The following is a 14,686-nucleotide window of genomic DNA, read 5'->3' on the forward strand; positions in this document are numbered from 1 at the left end:
TCTGGTGTGAAAATTTGCATTAGGAGTAAGTCAGGTTCTGTACTGTTCTTTTTTAAATCTAACACCTCTTCTGGAACAGCATCTGGAAGAGAGGAAAATACATTATCTTTATGCACCAGCATGAATTTCTTTTCCTCTCACTGTTTATAATTTCTAACAAAATATTAAATGTGGTCCCACACACATTTGGGGAAAGAGGCTGGAATCTCCAAAGTTTTTATAACATTTAAAAATATTTTTTATTGTGTTTTTTTTCCCCCATTGCCATTAGATAATATTTTTATAAGGGCATCATCCCTTTGCTTTTTATGATTTATAGTGCCTGAGCGCCTTTTTTGTACATGAGGCTGCTGCCCTCTTGTGGCTCCAAAAAGCAGTTTTAAAAAGGTCTGGGTAGATGAGCAAAGGAAAAGAAAAGAGAATTGGATTGTTGGGAGTAGTAAGGAGGGGAAAGCAACTGATAGTGTTCCTTACTGTAGACTGCAATGGCCTTAAGGGCACAGTTTTTAAGCTCCTGGTGATAAGTACTTTGTCAAGCACTGGAGAAAAAGGCAAGTAGTATCAATTATATAGCCCAATTATTAACATTACTGAGTTTAATTATGAATTCAATTATTAAACATTATTGAGGCGTGGTTCTGAGCCAAGACTGTATTATAAAACTTCACCCTGACTTAATGCACAAACTCCCAGTGGGTACTGGTTTTCACTTAGAGGGTTTGAAATTTGCCTCAGCTGCTAAAGATGACCCTCCCTTGGGCTATTTGCAACGTTATAGAAAATTTATTTATTTATTTATTTATTTATTTATTTATTCATTTATTTATTTTTTCAAAGATTCCATTTATTTACTTTTAGAGAGAGGAGAAGGGAGAGAAAGAGAAGGAAAGAAACTACAATGTGTGGTTGCCTCTCGTGTGCCCCCAGCTGGGGACGTGGCCTGCAACCCAGGCATGTGCCCTGACTGGGAATCGAACTGGCGACACTTTGGTTCAAAATCTGGCATTCAATCCACTGAGGCAAACCAGCCAGGGCGAAATTTTGAAAACACATATTTTCCTTTTTAAATTTATTTATTTTTTATTTTTATTTTTGAAAATAATTTTAGAAGTTCAATTATAGTTGGCATACAATATTATGTTAGTTTCAAGTGTACAATATAGTGATTAGAACTTACAAAGTGATCATCCTGATAAATCTAGTGCCCACTTAACACCATATATAATTATTACAGTATTATTGACTCTATTCCCTATGCTATACTTTATTTATTTTTATATTCACATAATTTAAAAAATTTATTGAATTTAGTGGGGTGACATTGGTTAGTAAAATTATATAGGTTTCAGGTATACAGTTCCATAATACATCATCTGTATATTGTACTGTGTGTTCATAACCTAAATATATATATTTCTAAATCTGATTATAAAGTAATATGCCCCTTGTAGAAGTTGAAGCACTGTCAAAATGTATAACAGAAAACAAAGTCTCCTCTAGTTTGGTCTTGCAGAAGTAATCAATGCTAACAGTTTAGTGTATATTTTGACAGCTTTTACCTATGCATATACTAACCAACATTTAAATACACTTATTTTTAAGTGGGTGAGTTTTTAATGTTTGCATTCTGAATTTTTGTTTTTTACTTAACAAATCATCATGGACTTCTTTTGTATCAGTACATCTTTTAGATCAAAACTACTTTTTTGCATTTTAATGCTGCCCATTATTTCACTTAATTGATATACTATAATATATTTATTCAATTTCCCATTGACAAATTCCAACTTTTAAAAATAAAAAGGAAATTTTCTTTTCTAGTTTAAAAATTTATGTACATGGTATAAAGCTTTGATGGGTACAAAATGGAAAATGAAAAAAGATAGGTCTCCATCCCATCTCTGACCTCCAAGGTCCTACTCCCCTCTTTTCCAGAGGCAACCAGTCATCATTTCTTATCTTTCCTTTCAGACAGATATAATATATAATATATATTTGATGACATGAAAATACCATTACAAAGTTTCAGGGACTTTGACATGATGATAGTGAAGAGAGAAGACTCTTTGATGACCCTTAAAGCGTGCTGTGTGGCAATACCTGCTCTGCCTGCTGGTCTGTTTTGACACTTTTTTGATAACAGTAATTGATACAAAGATGACAAATTTGTGAAGGGCTATGAATTTTCTTTGTTTTATAATGCAATATTTTAAACTATTTTTAATTTTTTTCTAAATCTCAAATTCAATATGGTATTGAAAACAATTGTCTTGGAACAGAAACCAGATTCTCCCGTCTTCCTCATCTTGTAACCTTCTCTTTCACATCCCAACTAATGCAGTCCAATTTACCTATGAAATGTTTCTCTTACTGTCCCTTTCCTTTCCTGCTGCTACCACACTGGTCCAGTCTCCTCTTACTTTATAACAATAACTCCTTGGTATTATCAACGTCCAAAAGCTGGCAAAGTAAATCCCAAGAATGCCAGTTCACTAGACATAGACTTAACAGAATCTGAAAAGACCGAAGTTACTTTATACCTATGATTATCTGGACACAAACTATCTTTAAGTTGTCATATCTATGCTGTATTGTGCAAGAAAGGGCCTACAGAATTTTCTTTTCCCCTCCCTCCCTCTCCTCCCTCCCTTCCTACCTTCCTTCTTTTCTTCCTTCCTTCCATCCATCAGTATTTATTGGCTGTCTATTATCTAACAGACTCTCATGCTGAGGATACTGTGGACCAAGACCCTAGTGGGGATATAGATAAATATCTGGGGGTTGGTACTGCAAACCATAGGGGCACATGTGAAGCGCATCTAACCCAGTTGAGTGAGGGTGGGGGAAGCATGCCCTGAGGAAAAAGTGTCTAAGCCAAGACTTGAAACAGGAATGGGATTTAGCTAAGCAAAAGGGGTGGGGTGGAATTGGAACAGTGTTTCAGCCCCAGCAGGGAAGAGCTTGTTTGTAAGCCCAGAGGCAAAAGGAGGCATCAAGTACTAGGAAGCCTGAGAAGTGAGAGATGAGACTAGTGGGATGCAGGAGGGCCAAGAGCAAAGTCTCCTTTCTGGGAGAATGGTGTCAGCTGTTTCCAGATTCCCCATCTGCTCTGAAGGTGGCCCCGGCGTGTTAGGGGCAGTGATCTGGGGAGACATAATAAAATGAACTAACTGCTTGCTGAGTCTAATCAAGTCTTCAAAATAGAAATACAGTAGTTCCTCTCTGTATCGCGGTTCACTTATTGCTGTGTTTTGCTATATCATGGGATTTTGCGGTACTGTATACGTATGTTGTTAAAGTTACATAGGTTTAAGAATATAGAATATGTTTAAGAACATAAGTAGTGTTTATAAAAGTGTGGAAAAGGTTAATGAGGGAGTGGGAATGGTTAATAAGGGATTGGGAATGGTTTATAAGTGTGTGGGAAGGGTTTATAAAGCCTTAAAATATATAAAAATACTAAAATAAATGTAAGGTTCCTACTTCGCAGATTTTTACCTGTTGTGGGGGTGGTGGTGTCTAGAATGTAACACCCGTGATAAGTGAGGGAATACTGTAATTGGTGTTTTGAAAGGATTTAATTTTCCACTTAGTCTTAGAGAGCAATTTATGAAAGATTTGGGAAGTCAGATATGCACACCCTCCTGTGAATGCATGTGTGTAAACTGAGTGCTTATCTTCTATGACCTGATTCTTTATTTGCAAAAATAAGGAATTGAACTATGGAATCTAAGATACCTACATTTCTATGAGTTTGTATTTTACATAAAGTGATGGTTAATTTTATGTGTCATCTTGATTAGGCTACGGTACCCAGTTGCTTGGTCAAACAGCAATCTAAATGTTGCTGTGAAAGTATTTTTTATATGTGAATAAATTTAAATCAGTAGACTTCAAGGGAAGGAGATTAGCCTTCATAACATGGGTGAGCCTCATCCAATCCGATCAAGGTCATAAGGGAAAACACTGAGGTCCTTCAAAGAGGAAGGAATTTTTTTTTATATTAGAAGCTTTTTTATTATTATGAAGCATTAGCTTAATACTGTGGAAAAATTCAAATTACCTTTTGAAAACTCATTTTTACCAATTTCTTCCTTCCTTTCCCCCTCCCTCCCTCCCTCCCTCCCTCCTTTCCTTCCTTCCTTAATTTAATTTATTTTTTATTTTATTTATTTTAGAGAAGGGGGAAGGGAGGGAGAAAGAAAGGGAGAGAAACATCAATGTAGGAAAGACATGTTGGTCAGTTGCCCCTTGCATGCCCCCACCTGGGGCCCTGGCCCACAATCTGGGCATGTGCCCTGATTGGGAGTCAAACTAGAGATTTTTTGGTTCGCAGGCTGGTGCTCAATCCACTGAGCCACAGTAGCCAGGGCCCTTCCTTAATTTGAGAGAGAGAGAAAGAAAGAGAGAGAGAGAGAGAGAGAGATCGCAATATCGATTTGCTGTTCCACTTATTGATGCATTCATTGGTTGATTCTTGTACGTGTCCTGACTGGGGTTCAAACCCACAACCCTGGTATTTCAGGAAAATGCTCTAACCAACTGAGCTAACTGGTGGCTAGGGCCCAAATTCTTGATAATGAACTTTTCAAGTAAAGACATGTTCTCTTTCCTTTTCTGTATAAAAATTTAAGAAATAAAGGCAAAGAACTGTGTACATCTTGCTGTAAAATGCCGACCACGGCTGTGGAAACAGTGTCTGCCCAGGCTCCTTTTACTGTCAAGGTCCTGAAAGACTCTTGTACGTGAATTGTCTCTTCGCAAAGCAAGTCCATCACTTGCTAGGTTTATCATTTTGAAGGTCAAAAACTTGCTCACAGAGTCTCAGTCCAGTCTCTTGCTCTTAGCAGCTGTAAATGGGCCGTCATCACATGTCTTCCTGTTTGTTTGCAGGGTTGGCATAAATTGTGTTAAGGGGAAAACTGGGCTCTCTAGAAATGGAAAAATTAGTGATTGCCAGTGTATACATTTCTTTCTCACCTTGCGTTTTGGAATTGCACTTTTGGAGTTTCTTTAGACACTCAGGAATGTGGAGAATAATACATACCAAGGTGCTATCAGCTTTATTGTTACTTGTATAGTTTTTGAAGAAGACATCAGACTTGAAGTCTGATAGGCAATAGTGCCATGTTTACAATGAGTTTGATGTTGGGGTCCATGAGAAAAGAGTGGTAAACTGGCATCTTGGTGGCCACCCCCAAGTTTCAGCCCAGATACGGAGGATGGGGTTTGAGTGCAGTGCTTGCTGTCCGATGGCAGGGGCAGGCTAGGCGGGAGTCAGAATTTTGCCCCTGGCCTCAGGGCTATGACACTGTCTCCGGTTGGAATTTCTAGCCCCCTGACCTGCACTGCACATTTCAGATTTGCTAGCCCCAGCAATTGCATGAACCAATACTTTAAAAATTTCTTTCATCCTGGCTGGTGTGGCTCAGTGGATTGAACGCTGGCCTGCAAACCAAAGGTCGCTGGTTCAGATCCTAGTCAGGACATGTGCCTCAGTTGTGGGCCGGGTCCCTGGTTGGGGGTGTGTAAGAGGCAACCACACATTGATGTTTCTTTCCCTCTCTTTCTCCCTCCCTTCTCCTCTCTCTAAAAAGTACAATAAATAAAATCTTTAAATATATATAAAAAATTTCTTTCTCTTTCTGTCTTTCTCTTGCTGATAAACAGAATAACACTTTGATAAATGGAAAAGCAGCTCATTTATAGTGGCAACATCATCTCATAATTATACAACTGGATCTGGCATTTGGCAACTTCAGGTTGAAAACATAGTTTTGAACTATGACTTTTGGCATATTACTTAACCTCTCTAGATTTCAGACGTTTAAACTTTTAAAGGGGAGATTATAAGAGTCCTCACCTCATAGGCATGTTTTAAGGATTAAATGAGGTAATTCACGGTAAGTGTTTCTCTTAAGTGCCTGACACAGGGGAATATTCATTACGGAGTAGCAAGCAATCTGGCAAGAAAGACATCAAAACAACTTCCTGTCATGGGAACGGGAAAAAGTGGGATTAAACAACGAGGCAATACTTTTGCTACCTTCAGCTGGCTGTTTGAGATACATCATGGTACCAATGATATTTTTCCCTTTAGTGTGTGTAGCTGTTCTCCCTGTAGGGGTAGAGCAAATTGTTCCGAGCCAGTGAAGCAGAATAACCTTGGAAAGTGCCAAAGCTAACACAGTCTTCCTCAAAGTCTGCTCATTCAAATAGGACTACTTCAAGATGCCTGATTGAAAAAAAATGGTTCCATGGTCTAAGTTGAGAAAATGCCATATATTATACATAAAGCTCTCAGATATACAGAAGACACCTTAGCCCAGTGAGGGCTGAGAGGCACTGCAGTCAAGGACACTATTTACTTTGGTTAACCCAGAGGTGGCGTAGTGTGTCTAACCCTTTTCAGAGGAACATCTGTTAGTAGCCTATGGAATCCATGGGTCACTCTTGGGAAAGGCACTAGTAGGAAACATGAACTGGGAGTATGGAGATCTGAGTTCTCATTTTGGCTAAAATCTTGTGATTTGAGATACATCTCTGGGCCTCAGTGTTCTCATATGTAAAATTAAGAAATTGGAATTGATGCTTTATCCTTTAAGATGCTTTCAGGCTTTTCCTATAGACTCACAATGGAAAACATCAGCCGTTGTATTAATTTTAGATATCCACTTTCCTCTGTTCTCAGCTAGGGAAATAGCATTAATTTAGCTGCTCTGAAAGTTAGCACAGTGAAGGCTGCTGTCAGCCGATTTGTGAGTCCTCAGTTTTCTCATCTGTTAAATGGTATAACAATATCTGCTCTGTCTGCCTTACAGAGTTTGTTTTGAAATCCTCTAATGCAATAGTGTAGGGAAACAACCAAGTCCTATTCCAGTGTCAGTTTGGGGTTTTAATTATAAAATGTAGGATTGGTTTAGGTAAATGGATCATATCACACATAGGTGGCTCATTAGAATCACCAGGAGCTTTAGAGAAGCACTGATGTCTGGGTCTCACCCCAGACCTGTTAACTCAGAATCAGCGTGGGAGAGACACGCACATCACATGATTTTGAAATTCGTAAGGGAATTCTTATGTGCAGCCAGGCTGCTCAAGCTGCAGTTGATAGATGGGCAGTATTGGCATCACCTGGGAGCGCTTACAAATGATGGATCAGTGCTTCACAAAATGTAACTTGGTAATGAATTATGTGGTAGATTTTGTTAAACTGCAGAAAGGTGGGGCTTGCAATTCCACATTTCTCAAAACCTCCCAGGTGTGCTCCATGCTGCGGGACCACGAGTCATACTTTTAAAAAACAAGGCCAGGAGGATAATTTCTGAACTTCCTAGAAAAGAGGAACTAAAGCTTACAAAAGTTGCTGCTGAAACTAGAATTTTCCAGCTAAAATGTGCAGTAACATTTGGATCCCTTTCTGTTATCCAAGGACATTTGAGTACATTTTCTTTCTCCTACTTAAAATTAATACATATTTTCTCTCCAGCTTTGCTACCCTTATTCTTTGCATTTTTCCTGCCTTATTTTTGAAAGCATAATTTTTCCTGATTCCCGAGCTGCTGGAAATGAACAGATCTTTCTACAGATAAAGACATTTGGGACGTGAGGTAGGTTCCATGGCTGAAGGATTGATCTCTTTTTATGAGTGATAGTTGAGTGTGAAAACTGAGTGTCAAGCATGATAGTCCTCCACAATAAACTTTTTGAATCATTAAAAGGTTTTTGAGAAAAAAAGATTGTGTTAATGGAAGGTAACTTTTTTTTTTCTTTTTGTGGGGATTGGGGTCGTGTTTCAAAGGCTAATGAAATATTGGGTTGGCCAAAAAGTTCATTTAGTTTTTTCTATAAGATGGCTCTAGTAGTGCTTAGTTGTCATTAATTTCATTCAAAACAATTCTGTTAGATTGTGTTGTGACAGCTGTGATATCAGCATGCATCAAAAAAAAATCTTATCAAAATTGGTGAATTTTTGTGCAGCCATTTAAATACTGAAGGTGGAAGAAAATATGCAAATTTTTGGCATATTATGCTTTATTATTTCAAGAAAGGGTAAAATGCAACTGGAACGCAAAAAAATGATTTGTTCAGTGTATGGAGAAGGTGCTGTGACTGACTGGACAGGTCAGAAGTGGTTTGTAAAGTTTTTTGGTACTACTGACATTTTGGCCAAATAACTTTTTGCTGTAGGGCTGGCTGTCTAATTCATTGGAAGACGTTTAGCATCACTCCTGGCCTCTACCCACTAGAAGCCAAATAGCAGGAGATAGCCAACATACTCAAACTATCCCAATCAAAGTTATTGGTGAAAATGAAAAGTGTGTCTTTTATGGAAAAAACTATAAACGGACTTTTTGGGCAACGCAATGTCAGTAGTTATCTGGGAGATGAGAGTCTTTCTGAGTTCTTATTTGGTTACTCATACTTTAAAAGTTCCCATTGTTGAAAGTATGTTTACTTATAGGATGTTAGCATGAGCAGAGAGCAAATAATCACCCCAGGTTTATTTCCTGCCATTGAACAGAGGACAAAGAATCCCAGAATAATAAAAGTCTCCCTGTTCCCAACCTTGATAGATTACTTTTGTTTCTTTGTTGTCAATAAATTACAAATGAAGCAAAACAACACATTAACCAAAAAAGGGTAGCATGGTACCAAGTGAATCCCCTTCCTTGTGGAGTGGCCACCATGACTTCTGAGGCTTTGCATGATTTAGACCTTACTTTTCTGAAGTACTTTGAGGAACTTTATGCCTAAATGTCTCTTCACTACTCTTTTCTATCCTTCCTTTTCAGGGACAAATCAACAGAAATTAGGTTTATTGTACATCTTATACAATGTTATATCTCAATTTTAAAAAGACAAAAAATGAGAAAATAGTTTAAACTCATGTGGTAACATCAGATTTGATATCAGAAAGAAATACCCATGAAGCAATGTGTGAATAAGGGAGGTTCTAGACTTGCCTTTTTTGGGTTTCTGTTTTAAAGTAAGGACTATCTAACCTTTTTTTTAAAAAAAGTTTATTTTATTGATTATGCTGTTACAGTAGTTCCATCTTTTCCCCCTTTGCTACCCTCTGCCCAGTAGTCCCCTTCCCTCCAGCAATCCTACCCCCCTTAGTTTATGTCCATGGGTCGTGCATATAAGTTCTTCGGCTTCACCCTTTCCTATATTATTCTTAACTTCCCCCTGTCTAGTTTGTACCAACCAGTTATGCTTCTTAATCCCTGTACCATTTCCCCATTTCTCCCCCTCCCCACTCCTCCAAATGATCCCCATACCTATGATTCTGTTCCAATTCTGGTTTGCTTAGTTTGATTTTGTTTTTATTCTTTATAATCGATTCAGTTGTTCATAGTTGTGAGTTTGCTGTCATTTTAGTGTTCATAGTTTTGATCTGCTTTTTCTTAAGTAAGTCCCTTTGACATTTCATATAATAATGGCTTAGTGATGATGAACTCTTTCAGCTTTACCTTGTCTGGAAAGCACGTCATCTGCCCTCCCATTGTAAATGATAGCTTTGTTGGATAGAGTAATCTTGGTTATAGGTCCTTGCTTTTCATCACATTGAATACTGCTTACCAGTCCCTTCTTGCCTGCAAAGTGTCTTTTGAGAAATCAGCCAATAGTCTTATAGGCACCCTTTGTAGGCAGCTCTCCGCTTCTCTCTTGCTGCTTTTAGGATTCTCTCTTTATCTTTCACCTTTGGCATTTTAATCATGATGTATCTTGCTGTGGTCCCCTCTGGGTCCAGTTGGCCCGGGACTCTCCGTGCTTCCTAGACTTGTATGTCTATTTCCTTTGCAAAATTTCAGAAGTTTTCCTCCATTATTTTTTCACATAAGTTTTCCATTTCTTGCTCTTCCTCTTCTCCTTCAGGCATCCCCATGATTCAGATGTTGGAACGTTTAAAGTTGTCCCAGAGGTTCCTAAGCCTCTCCTCATTTTTTTAAAATTCTTGTTTCCTCATTCTGTACTGGTTGACTGTTTTTTTTTTCTTATGTTCCAAATCATTGATTTGAACCCCAGTTTCCTTCCCTTCATCATTGGTTTTGTGTGGATTTTTCTTTGTTTCACTTAGCATAGCCTTCACTTCTCTTATGCATTTGCCATACTCAAGCATAACTGTCAAGCCTGTGAGCATCTTTATCACCAGTGTTTGGAATTCTACATCTGTTAGGTTGTCTATCTCCTCACCTGTTAGGTTGGCTATCTCCTCATCGCTTAGTTCTCCCACTAGAACCTTGACTCGTTCCCTCTTTTAGGACATACTTCTCTGTCTCCTCATCTTGACGGGCTCCTGTGTTTATTTGCCTCTGTGTCTTAGGTACAGTTGTCACTCCTGTTACGTTGTAAGGGGTGGAGTCTTAGGGATTCATCAGTAGAAGGCAACCCATTTCACCACGTTGTGGCGCTGTATGTGGGGGAGATGTCTGAGAGGGAACAATGCCGCATGCCCAACACTGGCCCCTTTTCCAGGCACTTCTCCCACTTCTGTATGGGCTGGTGCCTCTCTAGCTGTTGCCATGGCAGTTGTTCCCAGAGTGGATGGGTCTATGGATGTTTTAGGACCGTGGGGGCCCTTTAAACAAGTGGACTCTGCTGAGAGACCGGCAGTTTCTGCCTCAGCCCCAAACCCCACTGGTTTGCACAGTCAGAAACAATGAGGCTTGATTTCCCCTGGTGCTGGGACTGAGCTGTGTGATCTGGTGAAGAGCTAGGAAAGCTCCCCAGGTGTCCCTCCTGACTTTTTAAAATGTCACTGCGCTTTCCGCTGGCCTGCCACTGCTGCCCCTGCCGCTGCTGCCACCACCACATTGCATCCTCTCTGCCCCAGCTCCACCCCTCCTACATGTCTCGGTGAGTATTTCTTCTTTATATCTTTGTTTGTCAGACTTCCACGCAGCTTGATTTTCTGGAACTTCTGGTTGTCTCTAGTTTTGAGGTAGTTGTATTCCTTTTTAGTTGTGGAGAGAAACGCAGCATGTCTGTCTACGCCTCCATCTTGGCTGGAAGTATATCTAACCTTTTTTGATTGATAGAGTAGAAATGCTGTCCACAGGTATGTTGTGATTAGAAATGAGTTCTCAATGTTGCTGAAGCAATAATATCTGGAGAATCTTAATGTGACATTTATTGTACTTAAAAAAATTAAACTGATTTTAGAGAGAGGAAGAGAGAGAGAGAGAGAAATTGATTTTTTGTTGTTCCACCCATTTATGCATTCACTGGTTGATTCTTGTATGTGTCCTAACCAGGGACTGAACTCACAAACTTGGCATATCAGGATGACTCTAACAAACTGAGCTACCCAGCCAGGGCCAATGTGACATGTTTTAAAAACATGTCATGTGTTCACCACTGTGCTATATGCTGTGGGGTGTATAAAAGAGACACACAGTTCTTGATATGAAGGTGTTAATCTTTTACTGTTCTAAGAAAAAGAGGATATAAGAATTAAGCTAATCCTTTACCCTGCATTTAAGTGACAGGGAAGTTTGTTACTGACATCAAACAATTTTATTTTTATTGCAGGAAAGGAAAACAGAGGTGGGATTGCTTTATGTGAGGGCATAACCTGGAGGCACTCAGTGCATGCACGGTGCCCCCTCAGGCCTGGAGTCTACTATTGGGATCAGTATGCCTTGTTTTCTCTGAGTACTGGGAAAATATCGTGTTCTACATGCACCATGACATGAAATAGTCTGGAAAGTACTGCCACAAATAGGTTTATGTGACAGTTTGGAAGTCCAGAAGCTCTTCACTATTTTATCTAAGTCTTCCCAACAGACTTAATGATATGGATTATATATTCATATTTGAATTCCTAAGGACAGCATGTTTTTCTGGGAGCAACAATAAGAGAATTCTTCAAGGAGGAGGGAGTGATCAACTGTATCAAATGGGGCTGATAAAACAAGAATGATTAGGATGGAGACCTGACTATTGGTCTTTGTTATGGGGAGATCACAGTGAACCTTAGGCCGTTTTGGTGCAGGGGAAGGCATGAGGGCCCTGTGGTGTGGATTAAAGAGCGAATGGGAGAATTGGAGACAGTACTATATAGATGACTCTTCCGAGGAGCTCTGCTATAAAAGGGAGTAGAGAAATGGGGCAGAAACTTGATTGGGATGCGGGATAAATAATTTTTTTTAAAAGAAAAGTGGAAATATAGCATGTTTGTATGCTAATGTGAATGATCCATTAGAAGGTACAAACTGACAGGTAGGGGCAGTTGCTGCAGAGATGTCCTCAAGGAGGTGAGCAGGGATAGGACCTATGAAACAATGGAGGCATTGGCTTTGCACCAGAGCGGAGAGCCCTCTGCAGTAACAGGACAGAAGGCAGAATATATGGGTACAGATACAGGTACGCTGTGGGTTGTGGTAATGGCAATGGTGGACATTCTTTTCTGATTGCTTCCAATCTCTGTGAAATCGAAAGCAAGGTCAGCAGTTGAGAGTGACGATGGAAGCAGAGAGAAGGGATCAAGTTGTGAATTCTGTATCTTAGGAGTTTGCTCTGTCATTTTCAGGAGTTCTCTGTCCCTGACCCCAGATCTGGAGGCCAAAGCACCTTTGTGACCTGTCAGGCAGTTCACTGGCCATCATCTTTACCAGGTTCTTGGCTGGGAATTCTGGCCTGATGAAAGAGCTTCTGCCCAAGTCCTGCTCTGAACCCCATGAACACCCTTCCACAGTGGATGCAGCCGTTCAGAAACATGGGAATGAAAAGACATCTTTTTGACAAACCATAGCAGGATTTTCCAGTTTGCCTTGTTCATATTTCAAGTATCAGAAATTGACTAAACTGTAGAAAATCTGCCTGCCTGTGAAGAGAAGAATCAGGAAGATGAATTTGTTACACAAAAATTATATTTGCTAGGGGACAGTGCCTTTTTTTTAAAGACCTATTTTAACATCTACTTTCATCAAACAGAGCTGATAAGATCCGTGGCCTTAGCCTAAGATTATGAAATCTTCTTGTGATGTTTGAAGGCTCAAAAAGTACCCTGAGACAGTGAGTCTCAAACGTGAGCAGCATGAGAATTGCCAGGAGGGTTTGTTAAACCACTGATTGTGGGGCTTCACCCCGAGTTTCTGAGGTGGGGGTGAGGCCTGAGAATTTGCATTTCTACAAGTTCCCATAACATAGCTACTATGTTACTAGTCCACATTTTGAGAACTATTACCTTAAAGAATGGGTTTCCTTAAAAAAATACATTAGGTTGTATATGTAAGTGTAGAAAGTATAGTAATTCAGCACTTTGTTTTGCTATCTAACGAACACTACCTAAGGGAAAATGGAACTTTTTATTCATGCAATGGCATATGTTTAAAATCAGGGCTATCAAGTAAAGCAATACCAGAAAACCTTCATTTCCTTTGGTATTTATCAAATCAAAAGGTCTCTGGCTTCTTGCAACACAGGAGGGACTTGCATGGCATTTTCATACTGATGACAGACATCTTTTCTATGTTGACCAGAAGCAAATGAGGAAAGCATACTTAACATCCTAGTTAAAAGAACTTCCACTAACGGTGTCCTCCAATTAGGCAGTGCTAGCACCAGACCACAGAATCCTCCACATCTGGAACACTACTGGTTGAATTGAAAAAAACAAAAACAAAAACAAAATCCTTGACTTAATAGATGGGGGAGGGGAGACTAATGTAGTCCTTGGACTTCTGATGGCATCTGTGGCATAGACTTAAGGACACAGATTCTGAAACCAGAGTGTCTGGGTGTGAATCCCAGTTCTGTCACTCATTAGTTTGAGCTAATTACTTATCTCCATTGTGACTCAGTTTTCTTATCTGTAAAATAGGAATAATAATAGTAGTTACCTCATAGAAATATTATGAAGATTAAATGAGTTAGTATGAATAAAGTGCTTAGAATAGTGCCAGTCACAAAGTAGATGTTAAATGTTAGCTCTCACTATCTGCAAACAAGACTACCTGTAAAACAAGCATAATAATACCTTTCAGACTTATGGTAAAGATGACGGTGTAGGTAGATATGCTTCACCTCCTTGCGCAACCACAAGAAAAATTACAACTAACTTCAAAACAAGTAACACCCAGAACTGCCAGAAAATTGAACTGTTTGGAAGTCCGACAACCAAGGATTTAAAGAAGCCACATTCATCCATCGGGTATGAGGAGCACAGATGTGGAGTTGTGGTGGAGAGGTGGTGGTGTCAGAACGGTCGATCCCACATTCACACGTGGTGATAAAAATTGGGAGGGATACTTTGGGAGGGAGTGATCCCAGCCCCAGGCTTGAGCGCACAGCCCAGGGTTCCAGAGCCAGGAAGATAAAGCCCCATAACCTCTGACTGTAAAAACCACTGGCGCTGGGGGTGGGGAAAGAAAATTCAGCAGAGTCTGTTTAAAGGGCCCACAAAGACTTAGAATGAATGCAAACCCACCCACTCCAGGATTCACCACCAGAGCATCAGCTGGAAGGGTATCAGTCACATACTGGAAGTGGGTGAAGTGACTGGAAATGGGGCAAGTGCCAGGCAAACCTCCAGAAGCCAGGCAGTGGCATTGCCTCCTCTCTGACCCCTCCCCTTGCACAGAGCCACAAAGTGGTAAATCGGGTTGCCCCACCCTGGCAATTACCTAAGGCTCTGCCTCATACAACTTAACAGCTGCATTAAGACAGGGAGTCAAAG

The 14,686-nt window shown here is 39.9% G+C and overlaps 1 protein-coding gene and 1 pseudogene across 1 annotated transcript in view; one reads left to right on the forward strand and one right to left on the reverse strand.

Moving 5' to 3' along the window:
- Window positions 1–4,720: 4,720 nt before the first annotated feature.
- LOC150016215 (actin-related protein 2/3 complex subunit 3 pseudogene) lies at window positions 4,721–5,183 on the reverse strand (annotated as a pseudogene).
- Window positions 5,184–14,007: 8,824 nt separating this feature from the next.
- AVEN (apoptosis and caspase activation inhibitor) overlaps window positions 14,008–14,686 on the forward strand; it is a 186,838-nt gene continuing 186,159 nt past the window's right edge. The window contains exon 1 of the mRNA XM_090268334.1: window positions 14,008–14,015. Within this exon, the coding sequence (XP_090124460.1) occupies window positions 14,008–14,015 (8 nt within the window). The remainder of the gene's footprint in view (window positions 14,016–14,686) is intronic.

Source organism: Furipterus horrens, unplaced genomic scaffold (genome assembly GCF_987537825.1).
Source record: "Furipterus horrens unplaced genomic scaffold, mFurHor1.1.pri manual_scaffold_3, whole genome shotgun sequence".
NCBI lineage: Eukaryota > Metazoa > Chordata > Mammalia > Chiroptera > Furipteridae > Furipterus > Furipterus horrens.